This window comes from Phocoena phocoena, chromosome 19, assembly GCF_963924675.1.
Source record: "Phocoena phocoena chromosome 19, mPhoPho1.1, whole genome shotgun sequence".
Lineage (NCBI taxonomy): Eukaryota > Metazoa > Chordata > Mammalia > Artiodactyla > Phocoenidae > Phocoena > Phocoena phocoena.
Window position 1 is genome coordinate 11,001,472 of NC_089237.1, and position 26,294 is coordinate 11,027,765.

Consider the following 26,294-nt stretch of genomic DNA (forward strand, 5'->3'; position numbering starts at 1 on the left):
TAACACAGTTTCATTTATAGGACTGACTTTGATATGACGCATCTATTATACCAATTGCCATAAACTCTAGAAAGCTTAATTGTGGTAACGATGGTAACGCGGAGGCAGGGACGCCTCTCACTGTCTCCTGGGAAGCATGGCCAGGACACTCTGAGGAAGTTTGGTTCATTAGCCACGCCGTAGATCGCGCTGCATTCTGGGTCTTGGCAATATGGCGTCCTCCTTGATGTGCTGATGAGAGGAGTTTCACTGTAGCTTCAAACCGGAGGGCAAAACTCCCCAAACCCAGTAAGCCCACATTACGCGTTTTCTCCGCGGCTCCGTGTCGCCTGTTTCTCAGGACTCGTTCTCAGGCAGGAGAGAGCCACGGGGCCGGAGGCCAGGACCGGCCAGGCCGCGCGGACCCGGGGCTGAGGAGCCGGCTGCGGGCAAGCACGATGGGCCCGTCCTGGCTCTGGTTGCAGCACCTCCGGCGAGTGCGAGATCCGCAGGGCTGAAAGTGGCTGTAGGAGACCCGAGGCGCTCTGAACCTCTTTCCCTCGGCCGAAGACCTCAGCCCAGTCGGTAAACCGGCACCAAGAGCGGGCGGCCTGCCTGTCCTCGGATCGGCTGAGGCGTTGGAGGCCGAGAGCAGGGTCATCGTGAGGCCTGGAATCTCGCACGCCTTTGACAGCTCCGCTTGCAGCCCCTCCGGGAGCGGACAGCCTCAGAAGCAGCCGGTGACTTGGGATCTGGGGGCGTGTGTGTCTGTGAGGAGCTCCTTGGGTTCCCTCATTTCCCACCGCTCTTCCCACCCCTTCTGACTTCTCGCGCAGAGTTAGAGAGAAGGATCTCAGACTTCTTGCCTCAGCGAGGATCTCCGCACACTCTCCATCCATTTCTTTTTCTACTTTGCCCTTCTCTGTTTTTTATTTCACCAATTCTGGTACACACTAGTTTTTAAGGCTGGAGGTTCTCGAGCGCTTGCTGCCCAGGACTCCCCCACCCCCTCCCCCGCTGATGGAATCCGAGATGCTGCAGTCGCCTCTCCTGGGACTCGGGGAGGAAGATGAGGCTGATCTTACTGACTGGAACCTGCCTTTGGCTTTCATGAAAAAGAGGCACTGTGAGAAAATTGAAGGTTCCAAATCTTTAGCTCAGAGCTGGAGGATGAAGGATCGGGTAAGTGGATTGAGCCTGCGTCTCTTAGACCTTGATAGCTTTTACAAGTTCAGAGCCAGAAATATGTCCTTGGGAGAGCAGCGATATTTTTTCTCAGCCACATGTTACAAGTCAAGCAAAAAGCACAAACCATTTCAGACTCCATTTTTTTAATTGTAAATGGAAAAGTCTGTTTTGGTTAGTAGTTATTCACTGGGTAGTGTTAATTAGATTCAAAATAAGTTCTAATTCAGACAATGCAAGTTAGAAAATACAGCATTGCAACTATTTATAAGCTCTTTGATATACTTTGTACTGTTAACACTTAGAGGAAAGACAACTTGGGATATAATATTTGTCCCAACATGGCTAGTCTACTTAGTGGCTAGTTTACTTTTTTTGTCCAAGCTAGGTGGAGTGCAGAAGTCTAATATAGTATGCTAGGAAACAAGATTACTGGCAAATGTTCAGCTAGTAACAAATTAATGCGAAGTTATTTTAAAGTTATAGTGAACTTCATCATAGACTTCTAAACAGTTTGTCTTGAATCAAGACTTTCATACTTTTATGTGGTGTCGCGATACTGTTAGGTGGAGACAATTTCTCTAATACTAGAGTATGATGGGTTGGAACTTGGGTCTGGTAGGGGATCCTCGTGGTGTTGGAGCGTGGATAGTGACTTAAGAAGTTAGTAGGAAAGAAAACAGTCAATTTTGTTAAACTGTCCTTAATCAACCACCATCTATTTCCTGGCCTCCAGAGCAAAAGGGTGGGACCGTCTCACCCATACACGCTTATAATTTGTTTTGTTTTGTTTTTTTGTGCTTTGTTTTCTACTTCAAGACTGTCTTTATTGATTTGAACATTTTAGCCTAAGAGGGGTAGTTGGTGGTGTAATGCAGTGTGCTTGCTCTGGGCTTATGGATATGTTTATATAAGATTGTTGATTTTAGTGTATGATGTTGAACGTATATAGGATTACCCTTGTGGTAATTCTAGCTAGTCAGTCACTAGTAACTTGTGCTTCAGTTGTTATTAGGAAAATTTGTTTCATACAAAAGTAGTTTAGGGACTAAAAAGAAATGGTCATTGGAAGAGATTGTATAAAGTCTGTCTTACGGACATCTTTAGTACTAATTATATGGTTTAAAGCTTTTGTGGTTCCTATGCGTATATGAAGAGACTTATTTTAAAAGTAACTGTAATCTTTTTTTTTTCCCCATTCTATTTGGAGGGCTTTTTTTTTCTTTTCTTTTGAAATGTGGTTCCCTTTGCTACTCTAAACCCATGCTTAAACTGTTCAAAACTGATTGATGGATTTATTTTTGACCTTTTAATTACAACAATTGGTGAATGATTAAAATTCCCTGATAAGCTCTTCATAGGTTATTAAGAGGAAGAAAAGTTCTGGGAGTCTGAGTAATTACTGAGATTTTGACTTAGAAAGATCCAGGGGAGAAAGTTTGCTGTGTCCGACCTTCGCAAGTTGTTTATAGAAGATCAGCAGCTAACACTTTTAGTTAAGTTTGTGAGAGCTTGGCCTCTGGACATCCTTGTATTCTCTTTCCCCTGGTTAGACCCTGAGGGGACCTTTTCAGCACACTATGCTAGGATAAAGGGTACAGATCCAAATGATGCTGAGAGTTGGAAGGTAGCGTAAATGAATGAAACAGGCCAGATAGAAGGAGAATAATGGCACAGGTTCATAGATAAATGGCAGCTGAGGTTTGACTCGTGCCTGACTTTCTGGAGGCTGAGATCAGTGAGGCGCTGAAGAGCACAGGTTGCAGCTCAAGGGGCAGCTGGTCCTGGCCAGGTCTCCCTCTCTCTCTCTTTTCTTTGAGAAGCCAGAAAACTTTTTTTATTTTTTTAAATGTGAAGTTTTCCAATTTTAAAATATTGGAACTAATTTGGATATTACAAAACACGAAGCAGTCCATTTGTGGGGTTGGCTCTGGCCTGTGGGTTACCCATATGTGACTTCAAGATTCTAGGAATCTTGAGCACATGGGCATGATGCCAGACTGTTTCCCTGTGCTGGAGGTGATCTCCAGCAGTCTGATGATGCAGCATCATTGTAAGGCAACAGGTGTGGACCTGGTTGTCCTGTACCAGGACCTGTGTAGACTACTTCTTCCAGTGGGCAATTGACTGCCCTAAACGCAGACTCAGTCATTGCTTTTTCCTGTGATCCGTATGCAAGTCCACATACTTTTTTTAAAAAAATAAATTTATTTATGTTCTTTATTTATTTTTGGCTGTGTTGGGTCTTTGTTGCTGTGCGCAGGCTTTCTCTAGTTGCGGTGAGTGGGGGCTACTCTTCGTTGCGGTGCGCAGGCTTCTCATTGTGGTGGCTTCTCTTGTTGTGGAGCACGAGCTGTAGGCTCGCGGGCTTCAGTAATTGTGGCTCACGGGCTCTAGAGCGCAGGTTCAGTAGTTGTGGCACATGGGCTTAGTTGCTCCACGGCATGTGGGATCTTCCCCTACCAGGGCTCGAACCTGTGTCCCCTGCATTGGCAGGCAGATTCTTAACCACTGTGCCACCAGGGAAGTCCCAAATGCACACACTTTTATTGTATATGTATCAGTAGTTACTTACTTTTGTCCTATTTAGTGGAGTTGTTAAGGGTTCCTAAAATTGACAACTTTACCAAAGTTGGGTGATGACTCCAAGTTTTCTGCCTCTTGGCATTTGGCATCCTCACAGAACTACAGCACATGCCCACTCTCGGTTGGGATTCCCACAGTCCTGGTATTGAACCATTCCTGGTTTTCAGATGCCACTATTGTTGCATTTTAATTACTAAGTTACTGTAAGTTTAATACTGTTATTATCAAATTATCAAGTTTGTTGTTTGGTTAGTTCTGTGTGTAGTAAATATGTATATGCCTCACTGGCATTTTTGACTTGTGATTTTCAGGTAACTAGACATGTGAATTACAGTTCAAAGTGAATCATTCATAGACCTATGGCTAAAACAGATTTGTATATAACTCCGCCATTTATGTTTTACTGTGATACTTTATAGTTATCACAGAGTTCATTTTCTGGAAAGGGGGCATGTGGAGATAATTGATCTCAGATGGATCTTTACCTTACATATGTGGGATGGAATCAGGGAAGGCTGAAAGCTATTGCTCTGAAAGAAAACCATTGACAGAGACACTATACCTGCCTGTATGTAGGAGATGTAGCTATAAAATGATGAAGCCATTTCCCAAACCAGTCTTTAGACTTAGTCACCTTGCTTTGTAGCTGTATTTGAATAAACCATGGAGGAAGCCGAGTAGATATATTAAACTGATATATGGATAGTCAAATGTTTAGGTTGTCTTTGGAGCAAGGGGAAATAGTAATACTTTATAACCCTTCTTTACTCCTGTTTCCTCACTTTGCATCCTCTCAATCTACTCCATTTAGGCTCTCTTCCATGCCACTCAGACTGCCCTCCACAAGGTCACCATTTGTTGCTAAATCTAAATGTCACTTCTCTGTCCTTATCTTTTCGACTTCTCAGCAGCATTCCAGGGTGGACCACTCTCTCATTCACACAGCTTTTTCCTCACTTGCTTCTGTGTCTTCCTGAAACTCCAGGTCTTCCTTTGAGGTCACTAACTGCTCCTCCTCAGACTCCTTTGCTGGTTGACAGCTGAGCGTAGAGTGTTCCAGAACTTGATCTTGGAGCCCTTTCTCTTTTCTCTGTATACCCCTTGCTAGCTGATCTCATCTAGTCTCATGGTTTTATGTGCCGTCTACATGCTATGACTCTTGTCTCAGGTACCTAATTGTCTGCTTTGCCTTGGTTTTCTCCATCACAACACACTGTCATCACCACCCACTCAGTTGTTCAAGTTGTAAATCTAGAATTTATCTGTAATTATTTCTTCTTCCTCTCCTCATTGTACTGTGTCATCAGCAGAACCTGTCAACTTTGCCTCCAAATTGTATCTTATATCGGACCACCTCATTTTGTCTCCACTGATGTGAGCCCAGTCCAGGCAACTACCATCTTTCATCTGGATAGCTAGAATCGTGTCCTGACTGGTGTCCCTATGTCTACTCTTGTCCTACAATCGATTCTTCACGTATTGGTCAGAAGGAGCTTGTTAAAGTGTAAATCAGATTCCATTACTTACCAGGCCGCTTGGAGTAGAACACAAACTCCACCCTGGTTCACAAAGCTTCATGATCTGGCCCCGCCTGCCTTTTCTGCTTCTTGGATGGAAAGGCCTGGAATGCTCTTCTATCTGACCTTTGCATACTTGGCTCCTTCTTGTAGTTTGCACCCAGCGCCTAGGTCACTTCCTTTCCTGATCACCCCATCTTAAGCAGCTCCCCAGTTGCTCATGATCACTCTTTATGTCTCTGATATTTTTCTTTATACCCTGACCCCCAGAAGTGAGCTTTTTAATCATAAAACAAGGACCTTGTTTCTGCTGGCATAGAGGACAGTGCTTGGCACACAATAGGGATTCAATAAAAATGTACTGTTGAAAAAAATGAATCATTCACCAAGGGCTTCCACATAGATTATGTCTTTTAAGGCTCAGTAGTAGAGATCGTTATCTATGTGTGATTGATGAGGAAACTGGGGCTTGATTAAAAGGCTTGCGTGAAGAGACATAGTTACAGGGCTCCAACAGAGGAAGCAGAATCTGAGAAACACAGCCCAGGTAAAAACAGGCAAAACTGTATCACAGTGTCTCCACTGGAAAAATCCTGCTGAGAGGCCATGGAGGCTGAAACAAAATGTATGGAGAAGATGAGGTGGGTGGTGGTCAACCACCAACAGAACGATTCTGATGGTGCAGCCTAGCTGTTCTCACCGTGTGCTCGGTGCTTGCGCGGGTCCCCGAGGTGACACTGTTTTCATAATAATAGAAGATGTTAGTTATTGGCCTTTTCCCCGTGTTGACAGTTGCGCTGATTGTGGGTGGGTGAAACTGCTGGTGCCTGAGCTTGAATCAAGATGGTGGCGTCTGACTGTGCTGGTGGTTATTGTTTTCTTCATTGCCACATGCTCTCAGTAAAAAAAAAAATCCCAGTTTCACTTCAGAATGCCCTTGATAAAGCATTAAAATGATTAGTTTTCTTAAATCTTGGCTCTTTGATACACGCCTTTTTTATCCTTTGCACGAGGCATGGTTGTCTGAGGAAGAGCACCTGTGGTTGCCGGCTGCGCCAGTTGCTACCCTTCCTGAAACACCAGCTGCACCTGGAGGAGGCTGGCAGGCTGGCCCTGCACGGTCAGGCTTAGGTTCTGGCGGACATTTTCTGGAAAACGAACCAAGTGAGCTTCACTTCAAGGAAAACAACTGACAGTATTTGTTGATAGTGATAAAATTTGAGCTTTCAAGTGAAAATTAGAGTTTTGGAAAACCTGTATCTGCCACTGTGAGCTTCCCAGCTTCCCAGTACTTAAAGATGTTTCTGATGAGATGATGGTGATATTAATGAATATGATCTTTTTATATTGTAGAATGAAATGTGTCAACATTTGGAACATCTGCATAATTCACTGAACCAATATTTCCAAATGACCAATTCATGATATTATAAAATCATCCATGGGTAAAAGATCCAAAGTTAGGCCAATGGATTTTAACATAATAGGGTATGAAGAGTTATTGCTTTGGTTTTGGATAGATTAAATTTTCTATTTTCTATTCTATTCAGATAGATTGTAGCAAACCTTTAAGAAACTACCACTTACTGAGTTTTGATGTAATATCATAGAAGAATATTTCCAATTATTTTGCTCTACTGTTACTCCTGCTCTTTGCAAACTATGTGTCTTTTTCAGTCATATTTTTCTCACATACTTCAGCCAGAACAACATATCACAACAGATTGAATGCAGAATGTGAGAGTTCAGCTGTCTTCTATTAAGGCAGACATTAAGGAGATTTTCGAAAAACAGTGTCGCTTGTCTAACACTTTTTTGAAAATATAGTTATTTTTCATAGAAATCTTTATTGAAAATATAACAATTTTTAAGTGAATTAATAAGGAAATATATATATATATTTGGTTTTAACCTCTAATATGGAAAATATTGATAAATATAACATATAACAAGCTCTTTGGGAGTCTTCAGTAATCTTTAAGAGTGGTTAGGTGTCCTGTTATCAAATGCTTGAGACTTGTTAGTGTAGTTAAAAGAAAGGGGACATCACAGAAATCTCTGGCATTCCTATACACCAACAACGAAAAATCAGAAAGAGAAATTAAGGAAACAGTCCCATTTACCATTGTAAAAAAAGAATAAAATACCTTGGAATAAACCTTCCTAAGGAATCGAAAGACTTGTACTCAGAAAACTATAAAACACTGATAAAAGAAATCAAAGATGACATAAACAGATGGAGAAGTATACCATGTTCTTGGATTGGAAGAATCAATATTGTGAAAATGACTATACTACCCAAAGCAATCTACAGATTCAGTGCAATCCCTATCAAACTACCAATGGCATTCTTTAGAACAAAAAATTTTACAATTCGTATGGAAACACAAAAGACCCCAAATAGCCAAAGCAATCTTGAGAAAGAAAAACGAAGTTGGAGGAATCAGGCTCCTCGACTTCAAACTATACCACAAAGGTACAGTAATCAAGACAGTATGGTACTGGCACAAAAACAGAAATACAGATCAATGGTACAGGATAGAATGCCCAGACATAAACCCACACACATATGGTAACCTAATTTACGACAAAGGAGGAAAGAACATACAATGGAGAAAAGACAGCCTCTTCAATAAGTGGTGCTGGGAAAACTGGACAGCTGCATGTAAAAGAATGAAATTAGAACACTCCCTAACACCATACACAAAGATAAACTCCCAATGGATTAAAGACCTAAATGTAAGACCAGACACTATAAAACTCTTAGAGGAAAACATAGGAAAAACACTCTTTGATGTAAACCACAGCAAGATCTTTTTTGACCCACCTCCAAAAATAAACAAATGGGACTTAATTAAACCTAAAAGCTTTTGCACAGCAAAGGAAACCATAAACAAGACAGAAAGACAACCCTCAGAATGGGAGAAAATATTTGCAAATGAAACAACAAAGGATTAATCTCCAAAGTATACAAACAGCTCATGGAGCTCAATATCAAAAAAACAAACAATCCAATTAAAAAATGGGTGGAAGACCTAAATAGACATTTCACCAAGGAAGACATATGGATGGCCAAGAGGCACATGAAAAGGTGCTCAACATCACTAATTATTAGAGAAATGCAAATCAAAACTACAATGAGTTATCACCTCACGCTGGTCAGAATGGCTATTATCAAAAAAATCTAGAAACAGTAAATGTTGGAAAGAGTGTGGTGAAAAGGGAATCCTCCTGCATTGTTGGTGGGAATGTAAATTGATACAACCTCTATGGAGAACAGTATGGAGGTTCCTTAAAAAACTAAAAATAGAACTACCATATGACCCAGCAATCCTACTACTGGGCATATACCCTGAGAAAACCATAATTCAAAAAGAGACATGTACCACAATGCTCATTACAGCATTATTTACAACAGCCAGGACATGGAACCAACCTAAATGTCCATTGACAGACAAATGGATAAAGAAGATGTGGCCCATATATACAATGGAATATTCCTCAGCCATAAAAAGAAACGAAATTGAGTTATTTGTAGTGAGGTGGATGGACCTAGAGTCTGTCATACGGAGTGAAGTAAGTCAGAAAGAGAAAAATAAATACCGTATTCTAATGCATATATATGGAATCTAAAAAAAAAAATGGTACTGATGAACCTAGTTGCAGGGCAGGAATAAAGATGTAGAGATAGAGAATGGACTTGAGAACACGGGTGGGAGGGGGAAGCTGGGGCGAAGTGAGAGTAGCATCGACATGTATACACTACCGAATGTAAAATAGTTAGCTAGTGGGAAGCAGCAGCATAGCACAGGGGGATCAGCTCTGTGCTTTGTGATGACCTAGAGGGGTGGGATAGGGAGGATGGGAGGGAGGCTCAAGAGGGAGGGGATATGGGGACATATGTATGTATGTGGCTGATTCTATTGTACACTTTGATGTACAACAGAAACTAAAACAGTATTGTGAAGCAGTTATACTCCAGTAAAGATCTATTAAAAAAATAGAGAAACAAGTGTAAAAAAAAAGTGGGCATCAAACTTAAACTAGGAAGAAGGCTTGAGGTATCAGATGGTTGGCCAAAAATACCAAGCTTGACCAGAAATCAAGTGACAGACCTAAAAGGGATCTGTTACACTCTTTCCATCCTCTGAGCTTGTGCTCGTGGAGAGCCTTTGTGATTGTGAAGGCATTTGCCTTTTATGTAGCCCTTTAGGCACCGTTAGGGCCTCCTGTTGCCCCTGTTGCGTGTCCTGTAGGAAGACACACTGTCACTCACCCAGGACGGCCTTGTTCTGTGAGAGGAGGAGAATGGATCCAGTGGGGCGAGGGGAGGTAGCCAGACGTCTTCACTTGAGCTCAGTGGAGGTTTATTGCTTATTGACAGTGTGCCGTGTCATCAAATTATAGTACACTGTGTTTATAGGGGAGGAGACCATGGTTATCAGCAAAAGCCTTTAGTTTATAATAAATAAGTGAATCATTTGCATTGAACAACATTTATGAAACATAAATCAGTCAGGTCGACCCAGCTTTAAACTCACAGCAACTAATGACTGTTGATGTAGTTGGTGATGGGAGCTGCTTCAGGATTTAAGCAGGGGAATGTCAGACATAGATTTGTGTTTTGAAAGGTCTTTTTGACTGTGGGTGGAGTGGAGGGTTTGAAGAGGGGTGACACTGGAGGTGGTATCACCAGCTGGGGAGGGGAGTGTGATAATCCAGGTGAGAACCACCAGGGCTGGAGGAGACAGTGGTGGGAGGGGTGGAGGACAGGACAGGGCCTCTGCTGATGTCCAGAAGGTAGAATCGAGAAGGTAGAATCAAGGGAGTCTGGTTTGGATGTGGGGATAAAAGGGGGTGGGGTTTATAACACTCTCTCACTTTGCATTTGAAGTATATGAACTTTCCTTTGGCGTTTGTCATGTGAGGCTCAGGATCCACAAAGGGACATCTACATAGATTTTTTTTAACCTGCTTTAAAAAATGTGCCGTGTTCCATTTTGAACAATGTGCTGTGGAAGAGTCCTGAAATGGATGAGAACATTTCTACCTCATTATCACCTTGTGGAATTCTAAAGCTAGAGCTCTAACAAGATCCATGTGGCTTACATATAGAGGGTCCTCTAGGTTTCTAACTCTGTCCTCTTTTTGTTCAGAAGCCATTAAAGTGCTTGGGGCATCCACCATGCTTGTCTCCGTGGAGCTCAAGGTGGATACTGTTTCCTTTTTTTTTTTTTTTTTTTTTGCGGTATGCAGGCCTCTCACTGTTGTGGCCTCTCCTGTTGCGGAGCACAGGCTCTGGACGCACAGGCTCAGCGGCCATGGCTCACGGGCCTAGCCGCTCCGCGGCACGTGGGATCTTCCCAGACCGGAGCACGAACCCGTGTCCCCTGCATCGGCAGGCAGAGTCTCAACCACTGCGCCACCAGGGAAGCCCCTGTTTCCTTTTTGTAAGTTTAGTTAAATACATAGAAAAGGCCATTCCAGTAAATATATGGCATGATATGTTAATGCTTTAATCATGTTCTTGAACCTTAAACTTGCCCTGTACGTCCAACTCTGCAGAGAGGGTTGTGCCTTTACAGCGGAAGGGGAGACAGCTGAGGAGAGACAGCCAGTGACACGTGTTAATTTTACCGACCATCGGTGTGCTTTCCAGGTGGGTCTTCTGTTCTTGACTACTACTATTTTGTATTTTTTAGTTTTGATGTAATTTCAGACTTACAGAAAAATTGCAAGAATAGTGTAATGAATTCCCATATACTCTTACCCAGATTTACCCGTTTTTACATCTTGCCTCATTTACTTTTCTCTATTTATAAATGTGAATATGTAATTCTTTCCCCTGAACTATTGAAGAGTAAGTTGGAGACTGTGCTCCTTTATGCCTTACTGTGTGTATCTCTCCTAAGAACAAGGACATCCTCTTACATAAACACAGGACAGTTGTAAAAGTCAGGACATTTGCCATTGGTATAATACTATATATATATATTTTTTTGCCACACAGCTTGCGGGATCTTAGTTCCCCTACCAGGGGTTGAACCTGAGGCTACAGCAGTGAAAGTGCCAAGTCCTAATCACTGGACCGCCAGGGAACTCCTGATATAATACTATTATTAATCCACAGTTCACATTAAAATGTTGTGGTTTGCCCCTTTATGAGCCATTTTTGCCCCTCCCCCCATCCAGGTTCACTTAACTGCCTTAGAAGTCTGGTCTTTGTAGCCTCCTTTAATCTAAAGGAGTTTCTCAGGCTTTCTTAGAATTTCTTGACCTTGACAATTTTTTTATTGTCGTAAAATATACATAATATGAAGTTTATCATTGAAGCCATTTTTAAGGCTACAGTTATTAAGTACATTCATACTGTCGTGCAGCCATCACCACCGTCCATCTCCAGAACATTGTTGTCTGCCCAAACTGAAACTCTGTCCTCATTAAACACTAACTCTCCCTCCCCCTCCCCCACCCCCTGGTATCCACCATCCTACTTTCTGTCTCTGAACTCACTGACCTTGACATTTTAAAAGAATACAGGCAGTTATTTCCTGGACTGTCGTCAAGTTGGGTTTGCCTGATGTTTCCTTGTACTCAGATGCAGGTTATGCATTTTGGGTGAGGATGCTACTGAAGTCGCTTGCTTTTTCCAGAGCATCGCATCATGTTGCTTGGTCCCAACTTTGCTGCCGTTGTTCATTTGGCCTGTCCCTGTCATTATTTATTTTCTAGCTTAGCAAGGCCTCATCATGTTGTTGTCAGTGCCCTTTGACATACCAGGCTTTGAACATTTCTTGGTGTTTTGGCACTGTAAGATGTTCCAGGCTTATCTTGTATTTTCCCTGCCTCAACCCTGGAATCAGCCTTTTCTCCAATGATCCCCAGTTCCTTTTGGTGGAGAATGGAATTTAGAAGCAAGACCTGGCACTAGGTGTGCCCATTGCTGCTGGTGTGCCACTGTTTGCGGGTCCCCTCGGCAGAGAGATAGGGTGGAGACATCCGTGTTTGTATTTATTGCTTACTTACTGCTGTGCATTGTACGGTGATGCACAGAGGTGATTACCACAAGGCCCGTCTCCTCTGTTCCCCTTTTCAGGTTTGTCACTTACTTCCCAGCAGTGAGAACCTGGCTTCTTTGTCCTCACTGATTCATTTGCTGGCTGGAATACACAGAGGGGAGTTTCTGAACTGCTAACCCATAGCACTTGAGGAAGCACACTTATTAACTAAGAGGTTAATATTTACATTATTGTTTGAGGCAGACTTTACATACAGTGAAATGCACAGATCCTGTTAGTGTATGCTATCTAAAAGCAAGTTGCAAGGCTTCTCAGTGTTTTGTGGGGAAATAATTGTTCTTATGAGCACTTTGTACCATTTACCTACATGGCACTGAGCCTGGGATTGTGTGGGATCTCAGGAGGTATAGGATGTGGGCGTGGCCCTTGAGGAATTTTATCTTATTAGAGAAAATGGCATCCTTATACAAAGTTAAGTAAAAGCCCAATGCAGTAATTATGTATCTGCACTTGAGTAATAAGGTAGTGATTTAAGGAATTCTGCTTTCTGGACATTTCGGTGGCATCTATTTGCTTAAGCTGTGTGCAGTAGGGGGTCCCTAACGGGGGAGATGAAAATGTGTGCAGGTCAAAGGTGGGGGTGTAGTGAGGGGAAAGAGTGGTGAAGTCACAAAAACTGATTTAAAGAATTCAGTAATTCAGCTAATATTTATTGAGGGCCTCTATGTGCCAGGCAATTCATTGGTACGTAACTCCTGCTTTTAAGGAGTTTACCAGTTTTCTGGGGGAGATGGGTTGGGGTGGTGGTGGCTATGTGCAGAGTGGTGAGAAGGCCTCCTGGAAGGCAGGCACACTGAGCCAGTACCTGAAAGAGACTAGAAATGATCTGGGCAAGGAAGGAAGAGGGTGGGAGGAAGGGCAGAGGAGCCAGGTGTGCAGAGGTGGGGAGGGGAGAGAGCTGGTCTTTGAACAGTGCTTCCCTCTTTCCTCCTCAGGGCCATGCTCCAGCCCCACCTGCTTTATTTTCTGCTGCCACGTCCACCCTGTGACACCGGCTTATGCATTTGTTTTGCTTCCCCGACTAGGACAGGGACTTTGTCTTGTTCGAGCCACATCCCCAGCTTCTAACATAATGACTGGCTGGTGGTAGGTGCTCAGTGAATATTTGTTGAGCAAATAAGTGGAGCAGAGATTGTTTGGAGAGAAGTGCCGGGAGACCCATGATGGTGGAGAGGCAAGCAGGGCAGGTCCTGACAAGCTTTGTAAGGCCCTAGGAATTTGGGTTTTGTCTTAAGGACAATTAAGGAAGGTTTTAAAGCAGGGTAGTGAAGTGATCAGGATTGCATTTTAGTAAGATTCTTCGGGCTATAGAGTCAGGTGGGGAGGGCGAGTTAGTTTGTGTGTGTGTGTTTATGTGTATGTGTTGCGTAGGTGTGTGAGTGCATATGTATATGTTTGTGTGTGTGTGTGTGTGTGTGTGAATGTGTGTTAGGGAGGGGGAGTGGGGCGGGAGCGTCCTGAGGAGGGGGAGGTGGGAGCGAGGAAGAGCTGGCCATAGCTCCAGCTAGGGAGGTGCCAGTGAGACGTGGGTGGCCCCAAGCGCTCCCTGGAACAAGGATTGATTGCACTTGGCCATTGATTGGCTTCAGGAGGTGACAGAATGTCTTGCTGGTTCTGGCTGGATGTAGAAGGGAGAGGAATGAGCCACTACCAGCATTTGGGAGGGAAAGAGCATGTATCTGGCTGTGGAAATGGGAGAAAGTTTTTCTTAAAGAATGTTTAGGTCGGAAATGTTGAAAGTGTTGCTTCAGTGGTTCCCAGCCTCCTGTCCCCTTGGCATCTGGTCTTCATCCCTCCCCGCCGCACCCCTTGTTCCCAAGCCTGAGGGTATTGGTGATGAGCTGTGCACAGTGAATACCGTTCAGTTTGGTGTTTTCTTGCGTGACTTCTTTTACCCTTAAAGGTTGATCTGACAAGCAGTTTAAAGGTGTATCAAAATAAAACCACAGTCAAAATGTTAAATCAAGCTTTTCCTCTTTCTGCGTTCCCTCTAAGCCCTGGCCTAGGTCCGGACTAGTTTCTACAGAGGTGAAAGCACTGCAGGGACACAAGGTGCCTCCTGTCTGCTGTAGTGGACTTCCTGAGTGTGCTGGCTCGGCACTGTCGTCTCCCTGAGTCTCTGGCCACAGGACCTCAAGGGCAGACTGTGTTTCTTCCCATCTGTTGCCAACCTGGCCTGGTAGGTGGCAGAGCCCAGATCAGACCCCTGGTCTGGCTTCAGGGCCTGGTTCCAGAGAATTGCTTCTCAGTCTTTTCCTTTATACATACAGCTCTTCTCCTGAAAGTGAGTTTTTACTTGACCAGCAGGCATGAATATTTTCCCTGAAGAGTTTTTTTAAAAAATATTTATTTATTTATTTGGCTGCACCAGGTCTTAGTTGCGGCTCGTGGGATCTTCATTGTGGCATGTGGGCTCTTAGTTGCAGAATGTGGGCTCTTAGTTGCGGCATGCATGCAGGATCTAGTTCCTTGACCAGGGCTCGAACCTGGGCCCCCTGCATTAGGAGTGTGGAATCTTAACCACTGGACCACCAAGGAAGTCCCAGTTTTTGTTCTTTAAATAAAACTTTATGCTGAAAATGGTCTTAGTACTTGAAAACTATTTTAACATTTTTTTACTGGAGTAACTGAGTTCCTTGAAAACTTGCTGTTTTCCTTCAGATTATAAAAATAACACGTCATCGTAGAATATTTAGAAAATATGGAAAAACACAACAGCGAAAATAAAAATTATATAAAATCCTGTATGCCACTGTTAATATTTTGGTGTATTTTCCACTTCTCTGTCTTCCCTTTCCCCCTTCCCCACAACCAGGAGTATACTGTATGTGTCGTTAAAGAATTATTTTGAATTATCTATTTTTGACATCCTTAACCCTTGTAAGATCTGAAGCATAACAATAAAATAAGCACTCAGAAAACACCCACCACGCTCAGGAACTAGATCATCATCAAGACTGTCACAGGCACTAGCTCTTAACATCTTTATGCCTCTGGGAAAATAGTAGCACTACTAGCTTAGTTTTAAGTCGTACTTACCGTGTGTCTGGCTTGTCCAGGCTGCCCACGTTGACAATCCCTTTAATTTCCAAACAGCCCTGGGAGCAGGTACTGTTACAGCCACTTTGTGATTGAGGAAACTGAGGCAAGAGAGGTTAGATGATTTTTCAGAGGTCACGTGGCTAGTGAGCCGCAGAGCCTGGACTTGGACCCTGGCCATCTGGCCCTGGCACCTGTGCCCCCATTGTGCCAAGTTATCCGCCTCTCTGAGAGCGTGAGCGTTAATGGTCGAACCTGGGAGACCATGATCTGCTGGCTTCTCAGGAGCACCTGCTCACTCGCTGTTTACTGACCCCTGAGCCAGAGCCTCTGCTGTACCAGCTCCTCTGTGGGAATGAGAAAGGAGTGGATCTGGTCCAGAACCCTGAGGAGCACTGTGAAATCCGTACACCTGCAGACCAGCTTAGTGGATCAGATAGCATCTTGAAACATCTAACTAGTGGCTCAAGGCTGTGTTAATACCAGTGAGAAGTAGTGGTGTGGCCAATGGCTGGTGAGGGATTCCAGGAGAGGGGTCTGGCTGAGGAAGGCTTCTGGAGGAGGGAGGGAGGACCTGAGCTGGGCACAGAGACAGGAAGGATTGCACTGGCTGGAATGGAGAGGAAAAGACCTTCTAGGGTGGGGTATACACGGCCTCCAGTTTAGGTGAGAGGACACAGTGGGACACAGTGCTGGTGGGCGGGGAGTGGAATCACAGTGTGACCCTTTGGGTGCCCAGTAGAAAGGCTTGGCCCTTCTCCTTCAGTTATGGATGTGCGGGGAGATGATGACAGCAGCATCCTACCAAGGTTAACTGGGCGTTCTCTAGGTGGACACAGGTGGGCAGAACACCTAAGCGTCTGAAGCTTTTCAGTGAGCAAGAGTTGGTCCAGTTAGGACCAGCTTCTGCTCTGAGGGCACGGATCCCCGGGAGGTTTGGTGGTGAGGACTAGTGATCAGGTGAGATACTGCAGAAGCGTGGGCCTCAGGGGGGCTCACATACCTGGTGTTAAATGTAGGTGGGTGTCAGGGAAGCTCTGGAAGCAAGAAAGCATTTGAAGGACAGAGTAGGATTTTGGCAAGTGGAGTTGAGAGGATAGCTTGGAGTTGGGAGGGAAGGGTTTGCCCAGAGTGAGAGGAAGCCTCAGGTTCCAGAGGCAGGAGGTGGTCTGCTCCACATCTTTTAAAGGCCTGAATGGTAGCGTGAGGAAATGACATTTATTTGGAAAGCAACAAGATCTTTGAAGGTTTTTGAGTAGGGGTGGGGGTGTAAAGTGGAGTAGTAACATTCTGAGAGACATAAGGAGAGAATCATGGGATTTGGTGAATAATTGGGAGAAAGAAAAACTGTGTGGTGGTTTTTTGTGGCAGAGGGGAAATGGACTTTCTCTTTTTTTGTCCATAGTTTTAGAATTTTATTAAAATTGAGAAGATAGAGTTCCTGTATACTTTGTACCCAGTTTCCCCTGTTGTTAACATCTTGCATTAGGATTGTACACTTGTCATAACTAATGAATCAATATTGATACATTATTATCAACCAAAGTCTATCCATACTTTATTTGGATTTCCTAAGTATTTACCTATTATCTTTTTCCTGCTCCAGGATCCCATCCAGGATGCCACATTACATTTAGTTGTCATGTATCCTCAGGCTCCTCTTGGCTTGTGACAGTCTCTCAGACTTTCTTAGTTTTGGATGACCTTGATAATTTTTTTTTTTTTTTGCAGTATGCGGGCCTCTCACTGTTGTGGCCTCTCCCGTTGCGGAGCACAGGCTCCGGACACGCAGGCTCAGCGGCCATGGTTCACGGACCCAGCCGCTCCGCGGCATGTGGGCTCTTCCCGGACCGGGGCACGAACCCGTGTCCCCTGCATCGGCAGGCGGACTCTCAACCACTGCACCACCAGGGAAGCCCAACCTTGATAATTTTGAGCAGTACTGGTCAGGGATTTTATAGACTGTCCCTCTGTTGAAATTTGTTTAATGTTTTTTTCTTATGATAAAGCTGGGATTATAGGTTTTTGGGAGGAATATCACAAAGGGAAAGTGCCCTTCGTATCACATCACATCAAAGGTCCATGCTCTCAACACAACTTAATCACTGTTGATGTGACTTTGATTACCTGGCTGAGGTCCTGTTTGTCAGATGTCTCCACTTGATATCCCCTCGCCCCATCTTGTTCTCTTTGGAAGGAATTTACTGTGCCCAGCCCACACTTAAGGAGAGGAGGGTTGTGCTCCATCTCCCTAAGGTCAGAGTATCTGCATATATTAATTGGAATTTTTCTGTATGGGAGATTTATCTATTCTTCTGCATTTATTAATCTGTTCAATCATTTACTTATATCACTATGGACTCATGGATATTTATTTTGTCCTTTGGGTTATAATCCACTACTACTTTACTTTGTTGCTCCATCTTTGGCCAGTGGGAGCGCTTTCAGTTGGCTCCTGTGCTACTTTGACAAAGCCCCACTATTGTGGACTTTTTTTTAAAAGCAGCTATTTACTTTCTGGCTGTTTACTTTCTGGAGCACAGGATGCTCTGGGATCATCTTGTACATTTCCTGCCTCAGTTCTAAAATCAGGTGTTTCTCCAAGGACCTCTGGTTCCTGTTATTGGAGAATGGTGTTAGAGACCAAGATCTGGGTGCTGGGTGTGCTCATTGCTACTGGGGTGTCACTACTTTTAGGTCCTCTCAGGTGACAGAACAAGGAGATATATGTGCATATACTGACCCCTTTGTATATATACACATCTGTAAACATTTCTATATGTAACCATCTCTATCTGTATTAAGCAAAACATGCATTTGTAGTGATGTCTTCAGGTCTAATCTGTTTTGTTTTTTCTGTCTTTTGTTGTTGTTGTAAATCTGGAACCAAGAGGTTAGTAACATAAGGTGAAGTCAGAGATAGGTGTGCTTCTGGAGAAAAGCAAATGAGTATGTGTGTACCAGGGAGTGTCTGTGACGTAGCACAGACTTCATAAATATTTGTTGCATGACGGAGCCAGGGCCCTTGATGACTTTTGTGAGTGATGTCTTGGTTGAATAGAAAATTCTGTGGAAGCTGAATTTCTGGGAACAGAAATTTCATCAGGGGGTTGAGGGGAGAGTGAGGCAGTGGTCACAGAGCAGGGGTTTGGGAGGAGAGAAGTGGCTGGCATTGGGGGCAATAGCAAACAAATGTTTGCCAGGCAGAGGAACCATCAGAGGGGGAGATGGAATGTGGTGGAAAGAGGCCCAGGGAGGGGAGGCAGTGTGGGCAGAAGCTATAATGTTCCTACTTTATTGCTTTACAGTTTGTGAACATTTTTTCACATGGATTTAGTCTACTTAATCCTGACAACACCCCTAGCAGGCACCTGTTGTTACCTGAGTGAACTGAGGCCACTTAGAGGGGGCATCCAACCCCATGGAATTCATGGGCTGCTGAGGAGCCGAGCCAGGAGTCCAGGCCTCTTAGTCTGACGACTGAGGAGCCGGGCTGCCACCTTGTTTCTCACCCCATTTGCAGAGCAGCTTTGGGCGAGATTTCTCATTGGCTCAAAGTCCCTCCTTATGAAGACTCAGAAAATCTTTTTTTTTTTTTAATTTTTATTCATTTATTTGTTTATTTATTGGCGGCGTTGGGTCTTCATTGCTGCGCCTGGGCTTCCTCTAGTTGCAGCGAGTGGGGGCTACTCTTCGTTGCGGTGTGCAGGCTTCAGTAGTTGTGGCACACGGGCTCAGTAGTTGTGGCTCGCGGGCTCTAGAGCACAGGCTCAGTAGTTGTGGCGCCCGGGCTTAGTTGCTCCGCGGCATGTGGGATCTTCCCGGACCAGGGCTTGAACCCGTGTCCCCTGTGTTGGCAGGCGGGTTCTTGACCACTGCACCGCCAGGGAAGTCCCAAGACTCAGAAACTCATGATGGACTTTTTCTAAAAATTGAACAGGCAGCTGAGGTTTTATCTAAGAGAATGGACTTTGGTGTCAGAATGACCTTGGTCCAAGCTGGTTTCTTTTCTGTCTGGTCTTGGTCTAGATCTTAGTGTTTTGATTTGTAAAGTGGGTCTAAGACTACCTACCTCGTGGTGGTGTTGCAAAGATTAAATGTGATCATATTTATGAAGCAGGAGGACTGTGTGATGCATAGCTGAGCCCAGTGTTTCGAGGGGCAGCCTGTGTGGCTGTGTGTTTCTGCTCATGTGCTCCTTACTGCACAGCTGCTAAGGAGCCCTGTCCCCTCCTGTGTGGTGGTGCAGATGTTGCACGTGGTTGACTATTTGGAAGAAAAAGAACAGATTTGCCCCTGTCGAGACAGTGAGCTGTGCCTGCAGCTTTCATCAGTTGATAAGGGGCACAAGTTCAGCTGACCACCATCCTAAGAGGAGCTCCAAACTGGGCAGGCTTAGCTTTCTTTTTTAAAAACCCTTTGCACCCACCGTGGCCCCTCTCCGGAGTAAGATGGGAGCTCTCCTAAGATCCATGCTCTACCTGAGTGTGTTTATGTGAGGTTCTGGTAAATGTTATAGTTTATCAAAAACTAGACTTTATGGCACACTTCCCATAAATCAGTGTTTGTGAACACTACAGAAAATGAATTGATTCTTGCAGGCCATCATGGCAAGTATTAGGGCTTCAGTAATAGCTCACACATTTTTTCCTGACATCAAATTCATTTCATTCAGAATGAGTATTCTTGTAAAAACAGTTCTGAATCTACCAAATCAGACTGGGAAGGTGAGGTCATTACTGTTCCCTTCTTTCTAGTAAGGTGCTCTGAAGATGAAATGCTTTATTTCCGTATTATGTGGTCTGTGAGGGAAACTGCTGGGTTTAACAGGCACTACTGTGGGAAATTCTCTGAACAGGTGCTTGCTGCAAAGCCCTTCTTTGTTGCTGGTACTGTCCCTGACTCCTACTCTGTTGCCTTCCCGTGGGTGGGCTCACTGGCCTAGCGCTCTCCTGGGTTCCGGGAGAAATGAGCCAAGTCGGAGGTACTTCAGCTCTCCCGGGGCCTCTCTGGGAGTAGCGGTGTGGGGGCTGACCCAGAAGTTGGGGGCCTGGCTTTGACCGCTGGGCTTTGGAACTGTCCCTGGGCCGCATTTCCTGTAACCTACATTTGGTTCTTTGTCTCCAGATGCTGATTCACTCCTAAGTTCAGTGACTCCCTGTTCTCACATAGCCTCAGAGCTTGTTACTGAGTTCTAGAGCTTGAGTTCCCTATATGGGTTCTGGTTTGCTTCATATTCTTCTGAGTTTTGGTTTTGGGCACCTGATGGGCTCTCAACTTCCTGGATTTGCCTGGGTCCTGCAACTCAGTATATGGAGTGGTGCCCCTGAGCTGTGTTGGGCTCCACGTGCTGTCTCCCCCTCAGATGCCCTCCAGGACCCCAGGTGCCAGAAGTATGCCTGAAGTGGGCTTGGAGAGTGACTCATTCCCTTGGCTACCACCCCTGCCCCCATCCCTAACATTCACCTGGTCCTACTGCGGGGGTGGGTGTTGACCATGAGCCCTTAGCTCTGCACTTGCTTATTGCAAGCTGTACCAGGACATGCTTGTTTATGGATCATTTACTAGTGCCATATCAATGTCTTATGTTACTGTGTTTAACTTTGAGACAGTGGATCCTAATTTATGATCTGTTTTGTTGCCTTATTAAAATTAATGATAGTTTTCACTTAAATAAATATATTTTCACTTAAATGCATATATTTGAGAAATAGTTGCCAGATTGTCCCTGACAGTATTCTTTTCTCTGAGAAGAATTTCATGCTAAGTAGATTATGGTTGATTCTATAGATTATTTTTTTCTTCATTTTAAATGGCATAACTATATGGAATTGTCTTTATAGAATTGTGAGCCTGTTTTAAATTTAGGAATAATAAATCCAAGGAAATGTAGAAAACTGGCATTTTAAGATTATCGCAGTTTTCTACAAGAATATTCATTACAGCATTCATTCATTCATTCATTTAGTCTGTATTTATTGAGTGCCTGCAAATCACCTAATATCCATCAATAGAGAACTGATTAATTAACTTTTGGTGCATCATATACTAGACTTCCATGCAGCTACTAAATACAGAAGTAAATCTGTGTGTGCTGTTCTGGGAAAGTTTCTAAGATATATTATTAAATTAAAAAACAAACCACACATTAAAAAGAAAAAAACTAAGGCACAAAGCAGACTGTTTGGTATGATCCTATTTGTGTTTTTAAAAAGCTGTATATACATATAAAAATAAGTGCTTATCTATGTAAAAAATATATGGAAAGTTACACACTTAGGGACAGGGATAGGAGGTAGGCATCAGTAGAATTATATTTATAAAAATTTATATTTTCCTGTATTATTATATCCTTTTGCATGGTTATTTTAATGTTAGTTAAAAACATGATTACCCTTATGATATGTCCTCTGTGGGCCTATTAGCGATAGCTTTATTTTTTGAGGTGGTGGTTCTAAGGTTTGCTGTATTACATCTTTAACTTATCACATTGTACCTCAAATAACAGTACACCTCTTCACATGTGAGGTAAGAACCTGACAGCCTGGTGCTTCGTCCCCCATCCTTTTGCTGTTCGAGTCATACATTTTACTTCTGCATGCTATAAACCCCAGACTACGTTGTTACTATTTTTTAAAAAAGTCAATTATCTTTTAAAGAAATTTGAAAAATAAGAACATCCTTTATATTTACCACATAGTTCAGTTCCCAGCCTTCATTGCTCTGTGTAGCTCTGAGTTTGAATCTGGAATTATTTTTCTCCTGTCTGGAGAGTGTTATTACTTGGGTTCCCTGGCGATACATTTTCTCAGCTTTCGTTTGTGTGGGAGTGTCTTTATTTCATCATCATTTTTTTTCTCCAAAATATTATTTATTTTATTTTTTGCTGTATTGGGTCTTTGTTGCTGCACGCGGGCTTTCTCTAGTTGCGGCGAGCGGGGGCTGTTCTTTGTTGCGGTGCACGGGCTTCTCATTGCGGTGGCTTCTCTCGTTGCAGAGCACGGGCTCTAGGTGCGTGGGCTTCAGTAGTTGTGGCACACGGGCTCGGTAGTTGTGGCTCACAGGCTCTAGAGTTCAGGCTCAGTAGTTGTGGCGCACGGGCTTAGTTGCTCCATGGCATGTGGGATCTTCCCAGACCAGGGCTCGAACCCGTGTCGCCTGCATTGGCAGGCAGATTCTTAACTACTGTGCTACCAAGGAAGCCCTCATCATCATTTTTGAAGGATGTTTTCACTGGATGTAGAGTTCTAGGTTGACTTTTTTTCTTCAGCACTTTGAAGATGCCCTGTTGTGGTCAGGCCTGCATTGCTCCTGATGAGAAGTGTGCTCTAGTCTTGTTTTTGTTCCCCAGTATGTAATGTGTCTTTTTTTTCCTCCTGCTACTTTTAAGATTTTTCTCTTTATCGTTGGAATTTAGCAGTTTGATTATGATGTGCATTGGTGTCTTTTTCTTTGTGAGTAGCCTGCTTGTGGTCTACTGAGATTCTTGGATCTGTAGGATTATGGTTTTCAGCAAATTTTTGGAAAATGTGCTGTCATATATTTTTAATTTTTCTATTTTTCTCACTCTGCTCCCTTTCAGTCTTCCAGAGCTCCAATTACATTAATCTTAGATGTTTCATATTGTTCCATGAGGCTCTCTCCCCACTCCTACCTTTTTCCCCCCTCTGTGTTTTAATTTGGATCATTTCTATTGCAGTATCTTCAAGTTCTCTCATTTCTATTGCAGTGTCTTCAAGTTCTCTCAGTCTGTTCTTTTGCAGTGTCAAATATGTTGTTAAGCCCACCCAGTGTAGTTTTTCTTTTCTTTTTTCTTTTCTTTTTCTTTTTTTTTTGGCCACACCGCACGGCCTGCGGGATCTTAGTTCCCTGACCAGGGATCGAACTTGCATTGGAAGCAGGGAGTCCTAACTACTGGACCACCAGAGAATTCCCACTGCCCAATGTAGTTTTCATTTTGATATTATGTTTTTATTTTCTAGAAATTCTACTTGGGTCTTCTTTATAGTTTATTTTTCTCTCTTTGTGTTCATGTTTCCCTTTAAATCCTTGAACAAATTTGTAATGCCTTTTTAAAGCTCTTGTCTGTTATTTCCATCATCACTGTCATTTCTGGGTCTGTTTCTCTGGATTGATTTTCTTTTGCTTGTGGATCACACTTTCCTGCTTTTACTTATATCTAGTAATTTTTGATTGGATGCCAGACACACTGACTGTTATGTTGTTGAGAATCTGGTGTTATTGTCTTCATTTAAACAGTGTTGAGTTTTGTTCTGGAAGGAATTTAGTGTACTTGTATCAGCTTCATTCTTTCAAGGGTTTTCTAGCTTTGCTAAAGCAGGTCTAGATCAGGGGTTGGCAAACTATGACCCACTGCTTGGTTTTGTAAGTAAAGTCTTTTGGAACGCAGCATCGTCTTTTATGTATTGTCGGTGTTGCTTTTGTGCTACGCTGGCAAAGTTGAGTAGTTCGACAGAGACTGTATAACCCAGATATTTACCATCTGGCTCTTTATGGAAAAAAGTGGATGACCCCTTCTAGAGAAGCCTTTGCTCTGAGTCTAGTCTAGCCCTATGTCTAAGGTGGGACCACCTTTCTGGGTAAATATTCTGAGTGGTCAGTGGGGTCTCTTCATTCTGACTTGTTGGAACTTGGATGGTTCCCACCCTCGCTCAGTAGTTCTTTGCTTGGCCTCCTGGAGTCTCGCCAACTACATGCTCAGCCAGGGACACAAGGGACCCCATGTAGATTTCTGGCACACCCTTTCTGTGCTTTCCTCTTTGGTCCTTGGGCCCACCAATTCCAGCTGCTGTAGCCTCTGTGAACTCTGATCTCTGTTTTCTCAGCTCAGTGATCCTAGCTTTCTCTGCTCAGGGCCCTGTCTCTCTGTGCAGAAAGCTCAGTGATCATGGGGCTCACTTCATTTGCTTTCTTTGTTTCAGCAATCATGTTCCGATACTGCATGTAGTTTAATGTCTGCAAAAGTGTTTTATATGTTTTGTTTAGCTTTCTAGTTGTGCACGGTGCGAGGACTAGTCTGATACTGTTACTCCATCTTTCCTGGAAGGGGAGGTCTCCCTAAGTAGGATTTGGAAGAGCCAGGGAGGACAGGAGGTTTTGGAGAGATTAATGATGCATGACTAGATCACCTTTTATTCAGTAGAGTAGTTGATAGCTGATTCTTTACAATTAATAGTTATGTGTTGTAGTTGTTCTTTTACTGAACCTTATTTTTTGCCAGTGGAATTTTACTTTCTAACTTCAACGTGGCATTAAAATTTAAGATTACATTGTATCAAGTTGATAGTACAGATTAACTGTTGGGAAGAGTTGCACTTGCAGTGATCCCAAGACAGGTAATTTACAAGTCGGGATTTAGAGTCCTCCTTTCTTTGATAACATCCTTGGCATTTCATTTGGGCTTTACAAAGCCAGGTGGGTCAGAGTTTGAAACTGAAATAACTGTTAAACATGGAAGAGGATTTAAGAATAAAATCCTTTCCTGTTTTGGTGTTACAGATCTAAATTGGGCGCTTTGTCATGCAGTCTTAGAGTACTAGATTTGACCTACTACCTTAAGGGTTTAGTTAATTGTACAGAAATCCTCTTTGGTGTTAATAATCATTAGAGCCCTAGAAGGAATTGTCAAATTGCTCTTTTCGTTTAACTGTGGGGTTAAGTGGGTCTAGTCTTATTTGATTTGATTTACTTTCTTTTTAAAAAAATTATGAGGTAAAAAAATGCATAAAACATCTACTTACAGTTTAACTCATATTTATAAAAAGAACACCTAGGTACCCCCTACCCAGGTCCGGAAATAGACCCTTTCAGCACCCTGGAAGCACCCTTGATGTGTCCTACCCTCATCACAATTACTTCCTCCCTCCAAGAGGCAGATATTTTTCTTACTTTTTTGGCTGATACTTATTTCTTCACTTTTTTTAGTGGTTTTTCCTGCCTATGCATGCATATCTAGAAAACTGCTTATTTTGCCACTGGGAAGATTATATGATTGATACACTGCATGTATGTTTCTTTGCATTGCTTTTCTCAGTATTACATTTGTAAGATTCACCCAGGTTGTTGAATATGTGTGTAATTAATTCATTTTTACTTCTGTATAGTATCTCATTACAGGTATATGTCACAATTTACTTATACATCCTACTCCTGAATGATGTTGAAATGAGCATTCTTATGTATTCTGGTACACATAGCAGGCATAGGGCACAGGTACAGGATAAGTATATATTCTTTTTTTTTTTTAAAGCCTGTTCTGGTCTTTTGCCCATGTTTTAGTTGAGTTGTCTTTTTCTTACTGATTTTAGGAGCTTTTATATATTTTGGATATTTACTGTAAGTGTCTTTCCACTTTGAAGCTTGTCCTTCTGCTTTCTTTGTGAGGGGTCTTTTGACATCTCAGTTTTAATGTCATCAGATTTGTTATTGTTTCTCTTTCATCTTCGTGCTCTTTTACATCTTTGTTAAGAACTTCTTCCCTACTCTTTTCCCTGGTAGCATGAAGGTGATCCCCAGTCCTATCTGGAAAGCTCCCTCCCGGTTTGGGTCTTTTATGCACTTTGTGTGTGTGGTCTATGGAAGGGGTCCAATTTTCTTTTTTTCTTTTCCCCATGTAGGTATCTAGTTGTCTTAGTGGATTTTGCTGGAAAGCTCATCCTTCCCTCAGCTGCAGGGCTCTGTCTTTTGTCCAGAGGCCATGTCAGTGTGGGTCTCTCGGGAACTTCCTGCTCTTTGCACATGGTCACCTTGGCACCACTCCTCTGTCTTAATTACGAGCTGTATGGAAATCGACTGAGAGGAGTCCTCACAGTTGTTTTCTTTGAGAAACATCTGGCTTTTCTTGTTCTTCTGCTCTTCATGTGAGTTTAAGAATTAGCTTGCAGGTTCA

At 43.2% G+C, this 26,294-nt stretch overlaps 1 protein-coding gene and 1 non-coding gene across 3 annotated transcripts in view; one reads left to right on the top strand and one right to left on the bottom strand.

Annotated features, from left to right (window-relative positions):
- Positions 1-237: 237 nt before the first annotated feature.
- The window catches only part of RPTOR (regulatory associated protein of MTOR complex 1), a 343,232-nt gene continuing 317,175 nt past the window's right edge, over positions 238-26,294 (top strand). The window contains exon 1 of one of the 2 annotated variants that reach the window (XM_065898159.1): positions 238-1,161. In XM_065898159.1, coding sequence (XP_065754231.1) covers positions 1,000-1,161 — 162 coding nt within the window. In that variant the 5' untranslated portion in view covers positions 238-999. The remainder of the gene's footprint in view (positions 1,162-26,294) is intronic. The other variant, XM_065898160.1, reaches the window with a different exon arrangement.
- Positions 14,812-14,884, bottom strand: TRNAR-CCU (transfer RNA arginine (anticodon CCU)). Its single transcript has one exon. It is a non-coding gene; the product is annotated as a tRNA-Arg (tRNA).